Source organism: Gavia stellata, chromosome 34 (assembly GCF_030936135.1).
Source record: "Gavia stellata isolate bGavSte3 chromosome 34, bGavSte3.hap2, whole genome shotgun sequence".
In the NCBI taxonomy this organism is placed as follows: Eukaryota; Metazoa; Chordata; class Aves; order Gaviiformes; family Gaviidae; genus Gavia; species Gavia stellata.
Window position 1 is genome coordinate 3286913 of NC_082627.1, and position 20965 is coordinate 3307877.

The 20965-nt window shown below is 55.9% G+C and overlaps 1 protein-coding gene across 1 annotated transcript in view; it reads right to left on the reverse strand.

The window, feature by feature from the left end:
• The window catches only part of LOC132320275 (scavenger receptor cysteine-rich type 1 protein M130-like), a 114516-nt gene extending 93848 nt beyond the window's left edge, over positions 1-20668 (reverse strand). Inside the window, 3 exon segments of the mRNA XM_059832549.1 lie at positions 19284-19598; positions 19955-20351; positions 20354-20668. Coding sequence (XP_059688532.1) covers positions 19284-19598; positions 19955-20351; positions 20354-20668 — 1027 coding nt within the window.
• Between the last annotated feature and the right edge of the window lie 297 nt (positions 20669-20965).

Genomic DNA, 20965 nt, shown 5'->3' on the forward strand with positions numbered 1-20965 from the left:
CTTGGGTACGCTGAGGCAGGGTGAGGGGTTTGGAGGTCTGCACTTGGAAACTGCATTTCTTTTGCTCTCAGCAGCGTCCAGTTTCTTTTGGGGGAACACTTGAGTGCTATCGTCCTCCAGCTCAAAGAGGTGCCAGCACACGGCAGCTGAGACCAGGGCTGATGGACAGACTGGCTGTCCTCACTCTGCACTAAGGGACGGCCCCTCTGCTTCTCAGGACCCACAAGGTTTCACCTGGAGGGCCGTACTAATGCCAAGGATTTCTGCCTTAAAAACACTCCTCAGGGGTGGTGGGGCCACTAGAGCAGAATAAAAAAATCAAAATCCTCACAGCTCTGCTCCAGGGTTGGGTGACTTGGGAGTGACAGTGCGGAAAAGCTCTTTGATATCACAAGCAGATTTAACCATAGACGTGCATTCCTATTTTCCTATTGTTGTAAGGCAGCGCTGCCTCCCCCGGAGCCCACTGCAGAGTGCACTGCTGCCAGGGACACCCTCAGCCAGCACCAACCAGAGCTCACAAAAGGGACCTGCCAAATGCCTTCTTGATTAGGGACAGGTGGTTTGGGAGTTTCTATAAGAAATGGAATAGATTTTGCTCAGAGAATTCTCTCCTAACTCATTGATGCCTTTTCCTCCATAAATAGGCTCCCATGCCATGAGGGACCAAATGTCAAATGGAAGTTCCATCACCGAGTTCCTCCTTCTGGCATTCGCAGACACCCGGGAGCTGCAGCTCTTGCACTTCTGGCTCTTCCTGGGCTTCTATCTGGCTGCCCTCCTGGGAAATGGCCTCATAATGACCACCATAGCCTGCGACCACCACCTCCACACCCCCATGTACTTCTTCCTCCTCAACCTCTCTTTTCTTGATCTGGGCTGCATCTCCACCACTCTCCCCAAATCCATAGCCAATTCCCTCTGGGACTGGAGGGACATTTCCTACTCAGGATGTGCTGCCCAGGTCTTTCTGTTTCTCTTTTTTATATCATCAGAATATTTTCTTCTCACTGTCATGGCCTACGACCGCTATGTTGCCATCTGCAAACCCCTGCACTACGGGACCCTCCTGGGCAGCAGAGCTTGTGTCCACATGGCAGCAGCTGCCTGGGGCAGTGGGTTTCTCCATGCTCTGCTCCACACAGCCAATACCTTTGCACTACCACTCTGCCAAGGCAATGCCCTGGAGCAGTTATTCTGTGAAATCCCCCAGATCCTCAAGCTCTCCTGCTCAGACACCTACCTCAGGAAATTTGGGCTTACTATGGTTAGTGCTTTTCTGGTTTTGGGGTGTTTTGTCTTCATTGTGTTGTCCTATGTGCAGATCTTCAGGGCTGTGCTGAGGATCCCCTCTGAGCAGGGACGGCACAAAGCCTTTTCCACGTGCCTCCCTCACCTGGTCGTGGTATCCCTGTTTCTTAGTACTGCCACGGTTGCCTACCTGAAGCCGCCCTCCATCTCATCCCCACTTCTCAATCTGGTGGTATCTTTTCTGTACTCGGTGGTGCCTCCAGCAGTGAACCCCCTCATCTATAGCATGAGGAACCAGGAGCTCAAGGATGCCCTGAGGAAACTGGTAACTGGATGTCTTTCAGCAGCCATAGGCTGCCTATCTTCCTCTGCAGCTGACTCCCAGTGTATGTCGTGACAGGCCAAGTCTGCCCTTCCTGTGGTTTTTTTCCTTTTTCCACTTTTCATGTTCTTGTCTTCAAATACATAAAATTATTCCTCCCCTTAGTGATCCACCCATCTTGTGTTACCCAGAGACTTTGTATAAATGGGAATACATTTTCTTTAAGAAAATAAAAGAACCTGCAGCAACTTCTTGGTCTAAGATCCATCCTCAGCATAGCACAAATTAATCGGAAACAGAAACACCTTTCTGGCTGCACCAGCTTAGGGCAGGCTGCTTTGTGCTGAATCAATTAAGAGATCTTGAGGAACACAAGGACTAGGGCTCTTGTGCCAGCCTGGGGAGACGATGGCCCGGAGGGGCTGCGGACCTCTAAGGATATGCTGGAGAGGAGAACAGGGGACACAGGGTGCCACTGACCTCCTTGACCTTGTGGCCCCCCATCTCTGGGGCTGACTTCTCTCTGCCCCCCCAGGGGCTGCTGTGCCCTTCAGAGGGGCTGGGGCTCTGGGATGAGTGGCCAGAGCTCTGCAGCACCCTGTGGCAAGTAGTGCTGTGGGGCCAGACCAGAGTGGGCTGGGCTGGAGAGAGGGCAGGGGAGGTAGGAGGTCTTGGAGGGAGCTGGGCTGAGCTGGAAAGTTCCTGTGAGAGAAAAACATCAGTGTACAGCTTGTACTGCATGACTGCGCAGGGTGAGGGCTCGCATCAGGGGGCTTGTGGTGCAGAGACAGGGCTCCTGGATGGAAGCCGAGACACGCAGGTGCAGGAGAGAGGAGGCCAGTCTGTGCCCTTGGTGGCATGGACAGGCCGGGAAGGTGGTCCAGGGCCTTTGTCTCCCCCCAGCCTCTCTCACCAGCCATTTCCAGCGCTGGCCGTTCACCCAGTTTATGGGTAAGTCTGGCTGTGAGGCCATCTCCATTCTCCTGCTGAGCTCAGTGCCTGCATCAGGGAAATGGCCAGCTCTGACCAGCTGCTGCTGAAGAGTGAGTGGCCCTGAGCAGCAGTGATTGGCCATGTGTAGGCCTGGGAGAGAGGGTCGCGAGATGTCCCTGAGAAACAAGGTGATGACCGATGGCTTTAGCAAATCCTTCCAGCCATGCCTGAGCCCAGAAATGGAAAGCAGTCGATCTGTGAGGGTGGAGGAGGAGAAGGAGGAGGAGTTTTTTCCTGGGAAGGTGTCAGGAAGAAAGTCCCCTCTTGTGCACAGCAAAGATAAGGAAGATGTCTCCATCTTGTGTGCATGCCTCACCCTGGCAGAGAGGGAATGCCCGCTGTTGGGGATGGCTGTGTTCAGTCACTCCTCATGAGCTGGCCTTGCTCTCTTCCCCTCCTTCACTGCCCACACTTGGATGGACCACAAGAACCATCCGTGATGCTGGAAAATGCATGACCCTCCCAGAGGGAGGTCCCATAACTGCAGGGGAAAAGGGAACGGTTTGTGAGACCCATGGGAGTGCAGGGAGAGAGCGGTGTGTGCACAGCAGTGAGTGTGTTAAAGGCAGGAAAAGGACCTGAAATAGCAGGGGAGGTGTGTGGGTGTGTGTGCTGTCATGCTGAAGTGAAATAGGTTGAGCGTTAACTTTAAAGGATGCAGGAGAAGATCGATGTGCATCTCAGTGCTGGGATGTGGATATAAGTACAGGATTCAAGCAAGTGTGGGGCTGGGACATCTTGGGAGCTAGAGGAGCATCAGGAAGGCTTTGAAAGAAACCGGATAGGTTGTGGGGAACTCACAGGCACTGGCAAATCTTCAGCTTTGTGTTTGAAGCATCAGCCAGTAAGGACAGAACGCCATCAGTAAAACTTGGGGTATCATGGGGCCAGAGCAAGGTGGGAAGCAGTGGGGTGGCTAAAATGTGCAGGGAAACAGGCAGAGGCATAGGACAGTGTAGGACTGCCTGTGATAGGGATGTCCAAAATGCTGGACCGGGGTCAACAGAACTGAAGTCTTTGTCCTCCCTGTTATGGCAACTGTCTCTTCCACTGACACCCGTGAGAAAACAGTGATTCCATACAGCCCAGAGCCTCATTGCCTCCTCACCCTCACTCCACAGAGCCTAGGAAATGGCCTACCGCTCTCCTGTACTCAGCATCACACACCCCCATTATCACACTGTTCCCAGGAAGAGCCATTAGCATTACATCATGGGGAAAAGGCAGGGGATGAGGGTCAGGGCTTGGCCATCCTGATTGCTGAAAGACATTTAGGGCTTTCACAGCCACCTCCACAGTTGATTTTCCACCTGTAACCAGGGCCTCTGACTTTCTGTTTCATCAGTCCTCAGGGACCACCTCCTTGTCTGGTCGTTCCCTCCATGCTCTCTTCAGTGATGGTCCTTAGTGGGGCCCACTAACAGTCTCAGAAACTTGGACGTTTGCTGCTGACGTTGACTTCTTCAGACGCTTGTCCAATCTTCCAGAATCCGCAATTCAGGAACTTGGCACATGCAAAACTCCCTAAGGAGCCAAGGCTCTGTGAATCGTTTTCCTTTATGTCTTCAATTCTTATGTGGTTAATACGAGAGGTTTCAGGAGTGCAGTCAAAAGATGTCACTACTAAACACTAAGAAAGGATTCATTTTTCCCCCCACTTTTCTTCCTTTTTCTGCTTACACATTCTGTGAGATCAGAAAACCTCAATCCATATTGATCCTGAGTGTCTCCAGTGGAGTTTGAATGTATACAAATATCAGGACCTTTTATGTTGACAATCTATGGCCATTCTTCACGCCTTTTCTCTCATCAACCACCTGCCACTTACAGCAGCCTCGTTCAAATTGGAGACTTCTGCACTGAAGTCTGTAGCTGCATGTTTCAGCCCGTGGGCACCAACTCCCACCTGCTTTGCTTGGAGAATGACTGCACGCAAACACGGAGGGATGTGATACGGTCATCGTCTGTATATAAAGTCCACGTTACCCCCTCTGAAGTCCACTTCCCACAGTGGATAGCCTTGGACCAATAGAAAACACACTTTCATGTCAAGGAGAGACGCCAAGATCCCCCCAAACACTCCCTGTCCCGGCTTCTTTTGGTCCATATTCACTCTTTGCACACAGCGAATCACACGCTGAGGTCACGAGCTCCCTCAATTCACAGAGGGAAAAAAGAGACAAAGTGAAGGAAACGCTCTCTTTTGGACAGCCAGATCTGCACTAACCCCAATGTATCTGGGTTACAGGAGACTCTGCAATATCCAGACCCCTGCATTTTTCATTCCCTGCAGGGTAAACTACATGTGACTCCATTGTAGGTGAAGGCAGGGATGAGTGTCCTCTTCTAACATTGCACAACTTGGGAGCCATTTTCCAGGCTTCCCTTTCTAGACAAGGGAGAGCTGTCTCAGCTGAGATGCCTTGGCCTTTCCTGCCTGTCCACCAGGCCCTGCTCCAGAAGGGCTCCCATAGGTCCTGAGCCACATTTTCCAGTGCCCTGTGGGGGCTTCAGCTACCCCCACGTATCTTGGAGACAGTGGCCACCACTGTGTGGGCAACTGCATCAAGCCCTGTGTGAAGATTTTATGCAAAAGTTGAACCATGTGCAGAAGAGACCTTGGTGTAATAAGTGTGTAAAACTTCTACATTTTCAGAACTTTCACATTGGTCTGTAAATCCTCATGAATTTTTTCATAGGCCATGGACATGGACCAGCAAGATGATGATACTTTTTCTCTCTCTATGTAAATAGCGATCTATACAGCCATTTCCAAAAATGTATTTCCTGCCAATGCTTCAAATGGGGAAACTGTGTTCTGGTGACACATTTATATTGTCATATTGTGCATGTACATTTCATACCTAAAGGGAGCTCGGAGCAATGAAGGTTGGAGAAGTTGGATGGATCACCCTCTCTTTCTTTGCCATCAAGAAATGGCCACACCTGCTATCACTTCCATCATATTGATACCAAAGACTTAAACAAATTAGTTAGCATACAAAAAACCCAGATCCCTTTGTGCAAACTTTGTACAGATGAGTTAAGATGATACTGCCTCGCACAAACTGAAATATGCATTAGTTTTCCCGGAAACAGGCTGGCTGTGGCGATTAGCTCTATTGTGTTATGTTAATGTTGTCTACCTGGGGACAAAAGTAGACCTAGCACCTGATATAGCCTCTGGGTCTACTGATAATGGCCGATATGCAAACTTGAGACTTGGCCAAACAGCCAAGTCAGTGAAATGCCCCAAATGGGTGCCCTAAGGCTGACCTACCTCATTATAATGTTAAAAACCACACCTCCTAGCTAGAAAAGCCCCCAACCCAAATAAGCCCCCTACTCTCTGGGCATGCGTAGTGAATTAAAAGAGAACTGTATCTTTAAGATGAAGTAAGAAAGATCCTAACCAATAGTTAGCTAAAGGGTGGGACCAGTAGGCGTAACTAACTTTGTTAACTGTTTAAATACGTGTCATGATTTCAACTGGGTGTGCATGCTAGGAGGAAGGATCCCCCATGCACCCAGCGCTGCAATAAACCAATGTCGGCTTTCTAAACTATCATTTGGTTTGGAGAGTTTTCTTGGTTACGATTTTCGGTAACAATATCATCCCTTCTTCTGAGCTGGCCACGTCTTTATGGGATGTACAATGGATCTTTATGGGGTGTACAATGGCATAACACCATGGCCTGCCAAATGCTAGACCTCAACTGATACACAGAGGCCTAGAGCACAGCCACATAAAGAGTCCCAGAGAACAGAAGTGAAAAGCAAATATCACTCCTGTCTTCCCGAAAGAAAACAAAAAAGACCCAGGGAACTACAGGTGAGTCAGACTCATCTCTGTCCCTGGGAAGGTGATGGAGCAGCTGATCCGGGAAACCATTTCCAGGTACATGAACAACATGAAAACCATCAGGAGTAGTAAAGGCCCAGGGACTTCGGTATGTCCAGATTGCCTAAGTATTCCCTCATCTGATCCTCTTCTACCCAGGCACATCTCCATGCTCCAGACTTGCCCCCTGTCTCTCTGGCAGCTGGGATTCCTGAAGGCTGGCCTTGCTGGCAGCTACTGGGACTTCTAAGGGACCTTCCACCCTCCCCTCAGGATCCTGAACTCCACCATCTCGTGGTCACTATAGCCCCATCTCATGGTCACAAGGACACCTTTGACCTTCAGATCCCCAAAAAGCACCTCCTTGTTGGTGAGGAGGAGGTCCAGCAAAGCACATCTCATTGTCTTCTCTGTCACTTGGATGAGGATTTTATCACCAATGCGCTCCACAAACGTCCTGGATTGCTGATCACAGAATCACAGAATCACGAAGGTTGGAAAAGACGTGTAAGATCATCAAGTCCAACCATCAACCCAACACCACCATGTCCACTAAACCATGTCCCGCAATGCCACGTCCACACGGTCCTTGAACACCTCCAGTGAGGGTGACTCCACCAATTCCCTGGGCAGTTTATTCCAGTGTCTCACCACTCTCTTAGTGTCTTGGTTTAAGCCCAGCTGGCAACTAAGCACCACACAGCCGCTCGCTCACTCCCTCCAGGTGGGATGGGGGGGAGAATCGGAAGAGTAAAAGTGAGAAAACTTGGGGGTTGAGATAAAGACAGTTTAACAGGTAAAGCAAAAGCTGTGCAGGCAAGCAAAGCAAAGCAAGGAATTCCTTCACCACTTCCCATCGGCTGGCAGGTGTTCAGCCATCCCCAGGAAAGCAGGGCTCCATCACGCATAACGGTTACTTGGGAAGACAAATGCCATCACTCCGAATGTCCCCCTCTTCCCTCTTCTTCCCCCAGCTTTATATGCTGAGCATGATGTCATATGGTATGGAATATCCCTTTGGTCAGTTGGGGTCAGCTGTCCTACCTGTGTCCCCTCCCAACTTCTTGCACACCCCCAGCCTACTCGCTGGTGGGGCGGTGTGAGAAGCAGAAAAGGCCTTGACTCTGTGTAAGCCCTGATCAGCAGTAACTAAAACATCCCTGTGCTATCAACACTGTTTCCAGCACAAATCCAAAACACAGCCCCATACTACACAGCCCCATACTAGCTACTATGAAGAAAATTAACTCTATTGCAGCCAAAACCAGCACACTCAGTAAAGAAATTTTTCCTAACATCCAAACTGAGCCTCCCCTGGTGCAACTTGAGGCCATTTCCCCTTGTCACTAGTGACTTGGGAGAAGAGGTCAGCACCCACCTCTCTGCAACCCCCTTTCAGGTAATTGTAGAGAGCGATGATGTCTCCCCTCAGCCTCCTCTTCTCCAGGCTAAACAACCCCAGTTCCCTCAGCCGCTCCTCATCAGACTTGTGTTCCAGACCCCTCACCAGCTTCGTCGCCCTTCTCTGGACACGCTCCAGCACCTCAATGTCCTTCTTGTAGTGAGGGGCCCAAAACTGAACACAAGGTTTGAGATGCAGCCTCACAGCGCCGAGTACAGGAGCACGATCACCTCCCTACTCCTGCTGGCCACACTCTTTCTGATACAGGCCAGGATGCTGTTGGCCTTCTTGGCCACCTGGGCACACTGCTGGCTCATCTTCAGCCGGCTGTCAATGAACAGCCCCAGGTCCTTTTCCGCTGGGCAGCTTTCCAGCCACTTGTCCCCAAGCCTGGAGCGTTGCATGGGGTTGTTGTGATGAAAGTGCAGGACCCGTCACTTGGCCTTGTTGAACTTCATACAATTGGCCTTGGACATTCGATGCAGCCTGTCCAGATCCCTCTGCAGAGCCTTCTGACCCTTGAGCAGATCAACACTCCCTCCCAGCTTGATGTCATCTGCAAACTTACTGAGGGAGTACTCAGCCCCCTCATCCAGATCATCGATAAAGATATTAAACAAGACCGGTCCCAAAGCTGATCCCTGGGGGACTCGGCTTGTGACCGGCCTCCAACTGGATTTCACTCCATTCACCACAATTCTCTGGGCTCGGCCTCATTACTGGTGAAATGCATATTACACCTCACACCCCTGCATATGCTAATGAAGATTATAGAGGTCATGCTAAACTTATATGACTATAGCACTCGTTTCTCCACCCAAATCATGCTACATGTCACATACGGGGGGGGAAACTCATAGTTTTGGGGATAAAAGACGGAGAAAATGATTGTTAAGGTGGGAGAGAAGAACCTCAACGCCTGACAGACCAGTCGACGGGCTGTGTTCTCTTCCTCCACGCCAGGCAGGGACGCCTCTCTGGGTAAGCGCAGCGCCTCTCACCCTCTGGGTGAAAGTTATCTCCAGGTTCTTGTATTATTATCAAGTCTGCTAGCAATATTACCCTTAATTAGTAGCACTATTATAGTTAGTGAATTTATCAACGGCAATCTCGAATCTGTTTCTGTCGCCTTCAATAAAATAACTCATTTCGATTTTTGTGCATCTGCTCAGTGCAAGTCCTTTTGCTGGGGCTCTGGTAAATGGGTCAGTGAAAGTCCTGGGACTCTGACAGACAAATTTCGAAACTGCATTCCTTTTAATGCGACAGTAAAAATTGGCGTCATGGACAGGATAGCCATGGATAAACTGCTAGAAAAATATAAATGTGCGCCATCCCATTGGGGACTAGAATGGGCCCAGAAATTCTGGAAAAATGAAAATAACATAATAGAGCGAATTCAACAGTGCAGGAGTGAACAGAAGGTTAAAGATGGTAAGGGTAAAGGAATTGTTTGTGCTATTTTAGGAGCTTGTTTATTACTTGTTTATTACTGCATTCCTTTTAACGCAACAGGTGTCCATGTCCAAGTTGTGGTAGCAGGAGGGCTGCAGGGCTGGCCTCTGTGAGAAGAGACCAGGGGCTGTCTCTGTGCCAGACAGAGCTGGTTCCAGCCATCTCCAAGGCAGACCCACCGCTGGCCAAAACTGAGCCCGTCAATGAAGCTGGTGGAACCTCTGTGAAAGCGTATTTAAGAAAGGACACAACAGCCAGAGTGGGAGAGGAGTGAGGGAAAAAAAGTGTGAGAACCAGCCCTGCAAACACCAAGGCTGGTGAAGAAGGAGGGAGAAGAGGTGCTTCAGGTGCCAGGGCAGATAGTCTCCTGCAGCCCCTGGAGAAGACCAAAGCGGAGAAGGTCAGCCCTGCAGTCTGTGGAGGACCCAATACTGGAGACATTGGCTATTTCCTGGAAGAATGGTGGCTTGAGGAGAGCCCATGCTGGAGCAGGTTTGTCTCAAAGGACTGTAGCGGTAAGAGGGACCCCATGGGAGAAGTGTCAGAAGGAAGGAGCCACAGAGAGGAACGGTTACGGACTGACTGCAACCTCCACTCCCCATCCCCCTGCACTGCTCAGGGAGGAGGAGGTAGAAGAGTTGGGAACGAAGGAGGTAAGTTGAGCCGGGAAGAAAAGGGTGGGAGGACACCTTCCATGGGGAAAGAGACAAGGTCTTCCACCAGCCCCACGCTTCTTTCACCCTCAGCCTTTGCAATTGCACATGCCCAATCTGCCCACTTGCCTTTGCCACTGTCACGGTTGTGCAAGGCCCTCACACATCTTGGCACACCCAGTGTAAGCTGGCCTCCACCAAACCTGGAGCCCACCTGGCCTTGGAGGCAGGGAGAGGCCAGGTCCCCTCTGCCTGGGGCTGGGCACAGCTTTTCCCTGGGAAGCCTCCCGAGGAGCGCTCCTCCTGTGTGTCAGCCTGTGGCCTGGCATGGGTGGCAGAGGGAGAAGGGCTGCTGGGGCAGGGCTGAAGTAGCTCAGCAGGGAGAGCGTTAGACTGAAGATCTAAAGGTCCCTGGTTCAACCCCGGGCTTCAGCAATTATTTTCTCCCTTAGATTTTGGCAGAGCCCATCTGCCTTCTTCCAGCCTGCCCCAGTCCTGCTTGCTCCTTCACCTCTTGCCAGAGCAGAGTCCCTGCTCTGCAGCTGCAGATCTGCAGCTTAGAAGGAACCTTCCTCCAGCAGCACAAGTCCCCAGCCTCCCCCTGGGCAGGACTCTCCAGTCAGTGCACCTTTGGGGTGGTCTCCTGCTGTCCCTACTTCCTTGCTCCAAAGTGACCGGGATGTCTCCTCTGCGGGGTCTCCGCAAGGACCCTGTCTCTCTCCTCTTTGCCATTCTCGATGCTGCACTGACTGCTCCCCTCCTCACACACCTTCACCTGCTCCTCAGTTCCCAGACCAGAGGCCGCCATCCCCTGAGTCCCAGGGAGAGGCACTCCGTGGAGCTGAGGCCTGAAAGGCAGCATCCTCCCTCCAGGTGTCTGTCGCAGCGAGACCTCTGATGTACCCAGGACAGTTGACAAAGCCGTGCTGAGGATCATCCACTGTAGTGCCTGGGCACCAGTGTTGTTTAGTCATGCGCTGTCCCGAGCAGAGTTTCTTGGCCCCCATTGCCCCCTGCCGCAATGATCGGTGAAATACATATGTGCTCCTCTCTGGGCATCAGCTAGGGCACACAAAGCACAGGGGTATGCCTCTGGGGCCCCACATGAACATCCCTCTGCATCAGTTCCTTCCTGCTGCAAGGGCACAAGTCGGGACAGAAATGCCAGCAGTGGCCGCCTGGAGTCCTGCACAGAAGGTCACTAACTGTCACAGTGTCTTCACAACAGCCCCAGCTCAAACACTGGATGTCACTTTACCTCTCCACATTGACTTTCCTCTGCACATCCTGGCATCGCACATGTGTCTGTGTTCTCCGTCCCCTCAGCACCAGACCCAGGGCCTACAGCACAAGGGTCTCAGTTGTCCCCCATTGCTTATCCCAACCTGCTCACCCACTAGACTGCACTGTTCAGCCCGGCTGCAGACCCTCAGAGCCATCAGTCCCTGCCCAGAGGAAGAAAGGCCTGCTCATGAGCTCCAACAAGATGTTGGGGTCCCCTCTTGCAACCTCTTGCTGCTATGGAACCCTGCTTGACCATTGGGAACACAGTGATGATGGCAACACAGCACATCCCCCTCTGTCTCCAGTCTCAGCCTCTCCCAGGTCAGCCAGTCAGGCCAAGGAATGGCACATCCTGGACTATAGTCCCAAAGCAATGGGCATGTCCTAGACCCCTGCAGCTCTGATGTCTCAGCCAGTTCCCCAGGGATTCTCCTTCAGAGAAGTCTGGCTTTTGTCCTGACTGAGCACAAGTGAAGGAGGGAGAAGGAGAGACCATCTGTCCAAGCAAGGTTACTGTCTTGCCAGCTTTGAGCACGAGCTTGAAAATGCTTGGCCACAGGGAAGGTGTCTGCAGAGCTATCACTGCTCCAAAAGTCCTTCGAGGTTGTTCTTGAGCTTTGGGGCCATGTGTGCAAAGCGGAACAGATGAGTAGTCCATCCCCTTCACTCCACTCAACCACTCCAGAAGTTCACAGTGACTGTGCTCTGGTTTGGATTCCCCCAAACCCTCTCTGCCAGGCAGGGCCTCCGTGGGGAAAATTCTATGGCATTGGGCAAGACAATGGTCCCAGCTGTAGCACCGCGAGGACACCATCCCTGCGTGTGCTCAATCCATCGACCTCTCAGTTAACAGCTGAACATGCGCACCCACCCTGCCCCAGAGACCCCAGCCAGGGCTGTCCCAGGGCACGGCTTTGCCCTCAGGACAGTGCTCAGTGCTGCAGGAATGGGAAGGTCCCTGAGCCCAACCCACACCCGCAGCCCCAGGGAGATGGAAGATTACCCTTCACCCCATCTCCAGGGGTGTTTGGGGGCAGAGGGGTGCAGGGGAGGCCTGGTGCCTGCATGAGGGGGGTGTGAGATTTCTGCCCCCATGTCCCCCTTCCGCATGCCCTGGGGTGCCATCAGAGCATGGGGGCACCTCATCCCAGGGAGGGTCTTTACCTCACCCTGTTGTTCTGCTCCTGATGTGGAGTTGGGGACAGTTGAGACACAGAGGGTTGTTTCTGTGGGTGGCAGAGGGGGCTCAGGGTAGGCCAGAGGGTGGGAGCGGTGCCTGCAGCACGGTGAAGGGACCGTGCTCGGCAGTGCATCCCTGTGCCAGGATCAGGCCCCAGTGGGGAGGCAGTCTGGACTTCCCCCATCTCAGGAGGGTTCAAATGCTGTTTTCTGCTGAGGGTGCCTGGGCACCCAGGGGACAAGAGGGCTGTGCTTGTCATAGATATGTCATGGGAGGAGAGTTTTCTGCCTGCTGGCAGGTGTCAAGGGGGTGTAGGTCAGTGGAAGAGCACCCACCTCCCATGCAAGAGGTTCCGGGTTCCATCTTCAGGGGTGTTTTTGCTCTGACTCGCCAGGCTCGGGTGGGGGAGGGCTGGAGCTGGGGCTCTGCTCCTCTCCAGGTGCTGTGGGCCTGCCCTGCCCTCCCAGGGCCTGGTCATGGGGTAAGGAGGGCTGTGTGTGCTGCCTCTGCTGAGCCCCCTCCCAGAGGAGAGGCAGGCAGCTGTGCTGGACCTGAGTGCAGGTCACTGCCCTGCACCACAGACCCACCCCACACACCAGCCAGGGTCCCTGCTTGGCAGCAGAGTCCCTGTGGGAAGGCGAGGCGTGGCCCTCAGGGAGGGGATAGACATCAGCAGCACCCTGGGTGCTGGCAATCCTTCCTGGCTGCACTGAGAGATGGGATGTGAGGGTGCTAGTCCAGCCCAGGTGTCCTTCGGCACCAGGGCCACACTTCCCTCGTGGCTTTCCAGAGGGACGGGTGTGAGATTATCCTGTCTCCAGGTGGAGATCCCATACCACGTGGGAAGCAGCCCTCGGTGCCAGAGGGTAGGGGTGTCTGAGCTGAAGAGTGACATTTCTTACCCTGATGCTCTGTCCAGGATCTTTTCGCTCTGACATCACCCCCGGCTCAAGCAGAGCCTTGGCTCAGGGAACCCGGAGCAGCCGAGGTCAGGCACAGCCCTGCAGAGGTGGGACTGGTGGGGCCGGTGCCCACCTCTTGTTCCTGGGCGGTTTGGTGTCACCATCCACCCCATGCTGGTGGGAACAGGGAGGCACAGGCCTGTGCACAGCCGTGCACAGACCGGGAGGGCAAGGACATGGTGCCTCGGCTGCTCCCCTGGCAAAACCGCCTGCAACCAAAATGGGGTTTGAGCCCTGGCGTTTCATTGCACGTTTCCCAGGCCCAGGAATGGTGGGCCCAGATCCTGAGAAATAAGGTATAAAAGTGAAGCAAAGAAGGAGGGTGGGGGTGGGGATATCTTCTGAACATGATGGTGGGTGCCAGTATGGGCACTGACCTGCGAACTCAAGCCACCCCAGCTGGGTACTGTGGAGAAGAGAATCACAGAATCACAGAATCACTACGGTTGGAAAAGACCTGTAAGATCATCAAGTCCAACCTGGGAAAAAAAAAAACAAAAAAACCCAACAAAAAAAAAAAAAAAAAAAAACAAAAAAACCCCCACCACACAACAACAACAAGCCACAACCCACCCAACACCACACAGCACCATGTCCATCAAGCTACATCCCACAATGCCACATCCACACGCTCCTTGAATATCTCCAGGGAGGGTGACTCTACCACCTCCCCGGGCAGCCTATTCCAATGTTTCACTACTCTCTCAGTAAAGAACTTTTTCCTAATATCTAGCCTGAACCTCCCCTGGCGCAACTTGAGGCCATTTCCTCTAGTCCTGTCACTTGTCACTTGGGAGAAGACACCAGCACCCACCTCTCTGCAACCCCCTTTCAGGTAGTTGTAGAGAGCGATAAGGTCTCCCCTCAGCCTCCTCTTCTCCAGGCTAAACAACCCCAGCTCCCTCAGCCGCTCCTCATAAGACTTGTGTTCCAGACCCCTCACCAGCTTCGTCGCCCTTCTCTGGACACGCTCCAGCACCTCAATGTCTTTCTTGTAGTGAGCCCAGCGCCTGCCCCATGCCACCTCCCTGCCGGCTCGGCCCTCCCGCAAGTGTAAGGTTTCTCCCTTACTCTGGCACCTGGCAGAGGTTTGCCTCCTCCTTGGGGAGATGAGCCACCGGCCCTGGGTGTGTGTGAGGTGGCAGCACATCTGAGCAGAAAGAGCCCATTCCATGACATTTTGGGGCCTGAACAGCCTGGCCCTGCAGGCTGGGTCCATTCCCTGGAGCAATGCAGGATCATCACTGTGCCCCAGACCTGTGCTTGCTCCTGCAACCCCCAAGCACCCACCCAATGTCTGTGGTGGTGAGACCTCAACCCTCTGCACTGCTGCCCCACGCTGGGCAGAGCACGGCTGTGGAAAGCCCACGGGAGAGCAGCGTTCCCAGGTGAGACCCCCAAGGTGGTGGATGACATACATGGGGACTGCAAACACAGCCTCCATCCCCTGGGAAACTCCCACCGGGGCAGGCTCCAGCCCTGCATCTCCACAGGGAGAGATGGGCCCATGGCTGGGGATGGAGGGGCTGCTCTGGGGCCAGGGGTTGCCAGCAGGAAAACTCTAGGGACCACTGTGTGAGGTGATGCATGGGCTGTGATCCCCCCTGGGGCTGGCTCGGGTGTTCAAGGCACCACAGCCACCTTAGGACTCCCTTCTGTGGGTCTACAGCTCACCCCAATATGGCAGCTCTGTCGTGACCTCTGTGCCGTGGCACCAGTGTGGCCCAGGAAGGGCCAGGGGAAAGAGCAACTGGGGAACCCCGGGGTGAGGAGGTGGGTGCTCCCGACCTTGCAGAGAGCCATTTTTGCTGGAAACTGTGGCTGTCAGGCTGCAAATGTCTCTGTCAGCAGGAATATTCCCCAGGGACCATGAGCTCTCACAGCCCCACAGCCCGACCCCGAGCCCACTGTCCCCAAGACGTGCCCCTTCCCCACTGCCATGTCTTTGTGCTCTGCTCCCCCCAGTCAGCCTCAGGGAGACACCCCAACACCTGGGCAGGCAAGCGCCAGCTCTGGCTCAAAACCCAAAGCCTTTTAATAAGAACATGTAAAAGAATAAGAATCATGTAAAAGCAGGGGAATAAAAATGGAGGACATGGCCGGCTGTTTCTGCTGCCCATGGAAAAGGGAGACAGTTCCCTGGTGCTCACGGCTCTCCCAGCTGCACAGACCTCTCCTCCCTCCCGGCTGCACCCAGCTGCACGGCAGGGACGGGCTCTCCTGGCCCGCGGCTCAGGGACTGCTGTGCACTGAGCTCTGCTCTCACAGCCTTTGTGTCCTCAGGGGGATGTGCCAGAGACACCTCTTCAGCATCGTCATAGCCCGTGCTCTCTGGGGACAGGCACCAGGCATCTCCCTCAGCTCCAGGGGCCCCAGCACTTCTCGGGGAGTGCAGGTTTGTCCCTGCAAGCAGCAAGGCAGGCCATTGCACGTTCATCCCATGGGCTGCCCCTCCTCGTCAGTACATCACCTTCCTCCCTTCTCCTCAGCAGTCCTGAGATGTTCAGCTCCCTCTCCCACCCATGGTCCCCCCAAGCAAAATTCGAATGGGCAGGTTCCCCCGTCCCAGGAGGTTGAGCTTTCAGTATGACAGCGATTCATCCGGCACCAGGGATGGCACCCCAGGAACCGGCAGCGCTACCTTTCCCTCTTACCTCCAGGTGCATCCCTGGGCCCTTCTCCCTCCTCTGGTGCCCTGGCCATTTCGCAGCCTTCCTGCCCAGGGGCAGGATCCTCCCCAGGGTCAGAAGCCTCCCTGGCATCATCGTAGCCATCCACTGGGTCACCTCCAGCCAGGACAGGGATGTCTGAAAGGAGAGGGGAGCTGGTGACAGTGAGAAGATACGTCCTGCAGAGCAATGACAGGAGGATGCACAGGGACATGGGGCTCAGGCACTGCTGTTGGCAGCACCACAGAAGACTCCCCATGTCCTCCCCAACTCTGACGGTGACACTCAGTGACACTGCTGTCCCCCACACGTCTGCAGGGAGGAGAGATCCACCCCTTCTGGCCCCCTGTTACCTGGTGCTGACCCTGGACCATCCTCCTCCTTGCTGTCCCCAGGGTAGGGCTGCAGCTTGGTCAGGGACCCCTCTGAATAGGAGCCTGGCGAGAGGTGCAGCGGGTGTGATGGGAGTGCGCTCTGCTGACCCAGCTCATGGTCAGTGCTGCTGGGGTCGGGGGACCCACAGAGCCAGGGCTGAGTGGGGAGGAGGGCTCAGGACTCACCCTGCTCCCCTGGGACAAACCCTGTCTCAAAGGGGCTCCCAGACATGCCCTGGGACAGCCCCTTCCCTCAGCCCTCAGGATGCAGGGGCAGGCAGTGAGGGGCTGTCCCCAGCTGGGACGGGCAGAGCTGGTGGGGAGGAAGCTTCTGGCCTGGGCCAAGGACCTGGCTGCTCTCCCCACAGCCCCCACAGCCCCAGCGCTGCAGGGACTGTGGGTCAGGGGGCTGCAGGGGGTCATCCCTGGGTGAGGAAGTGGGGAAAGAGCCCTGCACATGTGCCCTCCAGGAGGGACGCACACCCACCTGAGCCGCTGAACCTTGCCTGCTTCTCCAAAGCTGGGCTGTAACCAATCTCCTCATAGACGGCCTCAGGGAAGGGCTCCCAAGCTCTCTCGGAGCCTGCGGACAGAGGCAGGGCTGGCCCAGGGACACACAGAGAGGGGATGGGATCCCGCTCTGCTCCCCCAGCCCTGTTCCCCTGGGCCACCCCAGGGCTGTCGCCACAGCATATGCCCGCTGCACTGTCCAGTCCCCACTGCCACTTCTTCAGTGAGGGCAATGTCCCCATGGAGATGGTCTGGGACAGCGACACCCTCCCACCATCCCCTCAGAGATAGCCCTTGTGCCCCTCTGGCCTCTGGGTCAGGTCCGTGGTGCTGAGCTTGGAGCAGCTCCACCTTTCCTCTCCCCCTGGACCTGCCCCCTCTCTGCCCCATGGATCCATAGCATGGCCTATGCCCTGACGAGAAGAGGTGAAGGAACAGCCCGGGGGCCTGAAACCATGAGGATGGACCCTGCTGCCCCACGTTCCTCCTGGCATCTCCCCTGACACAGAGCCCCCTCCAGAGATGCCCAGAGCACTTCTGGTGGCATGTCCTCCTGTTTCCCATCTGTTCCCATCTCCCCCAGCCCAGCTCTGCCATTTCTCTCTTCACCCCATCCCTGGCTCCTCCCACGTCTGGACTCTCTCTACACCTTGCTGCCGACGGCCCATGGCCAGGCCGTCAATGGGACATTGGGACAGCAGGCAGCACACACTCTCCTCCCCGCAGCTTTACCTGTACCAGTCACTGACATCCCACAGCACCCCTGGCCCTGCCAGGAGGCATCTTCCCCTGGGACCGTGGGGAAAGGACCCACCTCTGCGCCCAGCCCTGGCGCTTCGCACTTGCCCTGCCAGGAGGGCCAGGAGCAGGCAGAGAAGGGCTCCCAGGATGATGCAGATGATGACGGGCAATGAGACACTCCTGCTGCCGGTCGGACGGCCCCGCGTGGGATCTGCGTGGGCAGGAACACAGAAAGGGCAGCACCAGGCTCGGGAGAGGTGGGGGGCCGGGGCACCCCAGTACTGACCCCCATTACAGCGGGGGTAGGGAACCCCAGGGGTGAGTGATGGCGAAGCTCCCACCCTGATGGGAAAATGAGAGCCCTCCCCAACCCCCTCCACTGCTACCCAGTGCCTCCTCTCGGGAGCTTCACACCCCAGCAAGGATCCCCTTCCCTCTGGCTCTGGGTCACAGCCTGAGCCCGAGAAGTCGCAACGCTGGTGAGGAGGACAGGTTACCTGCTCGGGGGGTTGGTGCTGCCGTCCTGGGTGCAGCTGCAGAGGAGGAGAAAGAGAGCTGGGCTGAGAGGATGTGTGTGAGGGTACCAGGGACCCTCCTCTCTCACATGCCGTGTGTGTGCGTGTGCACACCTGCATATGCGTGCAGACATCCCTGACACAGCCCTCCCAAATTGCCTCTCCTGCGGGGCTGCTCAAGGTGGCTGGGACAGAGCCCAGGGCCCTGCTCTGGGCTGTGGGCAGGATGGCACAACCAGCCTGGGAGATGTCCCGGGGGGCTGCAGAGCCCTGTGGGCAGACGCTGGAGGACATCCAGCCCCACAGAAGCTGCTGCCCACTTGGGAACAGGCTGCCATAATCTGCAGGGATGGCCTTGCTCTCAGGATCTCTGGGGCCATGATGGGACCCAGCAGCGTAAACACCTGCCCCGGCTCCTTGCCAATACCCCTGTGAGGTGTCTCAGCCCCTCTGCTCACCTGAGCCTCATTCAGAGCAGACAGTGCGGGGCCACAGCCCAGCTGCCTGCATGCCACCTCGGCATCCCGCATGTCCCAGGAGTCGTCGCACACCGTCCCCCAGGAGCCGCGGTGCCAGATCTCCACTCTGCCCGAGCAGCCGTTCTCGCCTCCCATGGCACGAATCTTCTCCCTGTCTGGAGAAGGGAGAGAGCTCCCAGGGCAGCGGGACAGCAGGCAGAGCCCTGCCAGGTGAGAGGGGCATGCAAAGCAGCAGCTACCTGTGCAGCTTGTGGAGTTTGGGCACAGTGTCCCTAGGGCCAGGGGTGTTTCTGGCCATCTCCCTGCAGAAGGAAATGCTGGGCTGAAGGGGCTGCTGCAGGGGGTTATGCAGCAGAGAGTGGGGCTGAGCTCTGCTCGTGCATCCCCATGCCACCTCACTCACGGCAGCAGCTGAACCCTGGTCATTCAGGGGACACGCAGGGCAATGTGGGGCACCCTGACAGCTCAGCCCCAAAGGGAACCTGGTGAATGTGAGTGGCTCTGAGAGCTGAAGTCCCATTTGTGTCCCCAGAAGCAGCAGGGTCTGGCACGCAAAGCAAAAGCCCGCTGTGGGCCTTGTCCCTACGCTTGACTGTGCCTAGCAGGGAACTGGAGCTGAGGTGGTGCTGGTGCCCAGGTAGCTCAGAATTACCATTGCAGGTGATGTGGGTCTCATCTCGCAGGTCATCGCATGACTGCGGGTGCCAGGGAGTGGAGGGACATTGCCAGAAGGAGCTGTTTCTCTCCCCACACTCCACACGATCCAACCAGGTGGGACCAGAGAAGTTGTGGTAGAGCGGGGGTGTATGCAGGTACCCTCCATCCCCGCAGCCCAACTCTTTGCATGCCAGCGACCAAGTTTTGGGAGTCATTGAGTTGGAGCAAACGCTCCCCCACGTCCCGTTGTAGAAAACCTGCAGGCGCCCGGAGCAGCTGCTGCTGTTCTCCAACCTCAGGGCCACAAACTCTGGAAGAAAGGCACAGAGGGGGAAGGGGCTGGTGTGGGGCTGTGGGTGTAGAGAAGCCTTTTCACCCCCCAGGCCCTTAGCCAGGCAGGGGCACAGCTAACAACTCCCCCTTGCAAGCACGGGCAGAGAGAAGTCCCTGAAGGACAGAAATCCTTGCCCTCCCCGTTAACCGCTGGGGATGGCTCAGCTCCCCAGAGACCCGCAGTGGGACCGAGGGCGTCTGTGCATGGGTGTCCCCAGGACGGACTCAGACAGCGGCTCAGGGGCAGCCAGGGACAGCCTTAGCGGTTCCCGGCTCTCCCCACGTACCGGCCTCCCCAGGCACCTGCCTCATGCCCCTGCTCCCAGCACAGACCTGAGCAGACGACTCCTGCGTCCTCTTTGTGCCCGCAGTCGTGCTGCCCCCAGGACCCTGCCGGGCAGTCCCAGAGGGTAGCTTCGGCCCCGGAGCAGTTCACACCATCCAGCCAGATCTGACCAGAGCCTTCCCCGAACTTAGCAGAGCCAACTGCCTCCACTGCCCCTCCGCAGCCCAGCTGGTGGCAAACGACTGCGGCATCAGACAGGTCCCAGCCATCATCGCAGATGGTCCCCCAGCTGCCCTGGTAGTAGATCTCCACTCTTCCCGCACAGCGCCCAGTCGCATTCACCAGCCGGACCTGCCGGCTCCCTGCAGCGGGAAGAAACCCCATCTGCCATCAGGGGCTGGTGCCCACCCAGCTCAGAGCCTGGGGGGGCCCGTGCAGTGCCACTCACCCCTGCAAACGACCCCCACGTCCTCTGCAATCCCTGCTCCTGGTGCACTTGCAGGCAGGGAGGTGTTGCAGAGGGTCAGGTTGGCCTCGTGCCCTGCACACCGGACCCCTCGCAGCCCCACGGGACCCGTCCCTCTCTCAGCCTTCGGGGGATTGTAGGCTGTCTCTGCCTCTCCGCACTGCAGTTGCCGGCACACCACGCTGGCCTCCTGCACGTCCCACTGCTCATCCAGGACTCTGCCCCACGTCCCGTGCTGGAAGATCTCCACTCGTCTGTCGCACCGGCTCCCTCCACCCACCAGCCGCAGGGACATGGAGCCGGCTGAGCCTGCGGAGAGCAGCCAGGCCCCAGCCCTTGGCGGCACCAGAGAGCCCACAAATCTGCAGCACCTCTGTAGGCTCTGGAACCCTCACAACACCCTGGAGCTCACCCACCTGCCCCCAGCCCTCTGCAGGGAGCTTCAGGAGCACGTTTCCACAGGATTTGTTTCCCAGTCCCTGAGCCTTCCGGAGCAAGACACTGTCTTTGCTCTTGGTGGGGCAGAGCCACCCAACAGGTCCCTGCTGCGCCAGATGGAGCAGCTGCTATAGGAAGGAGCAGCAGCCGGTGC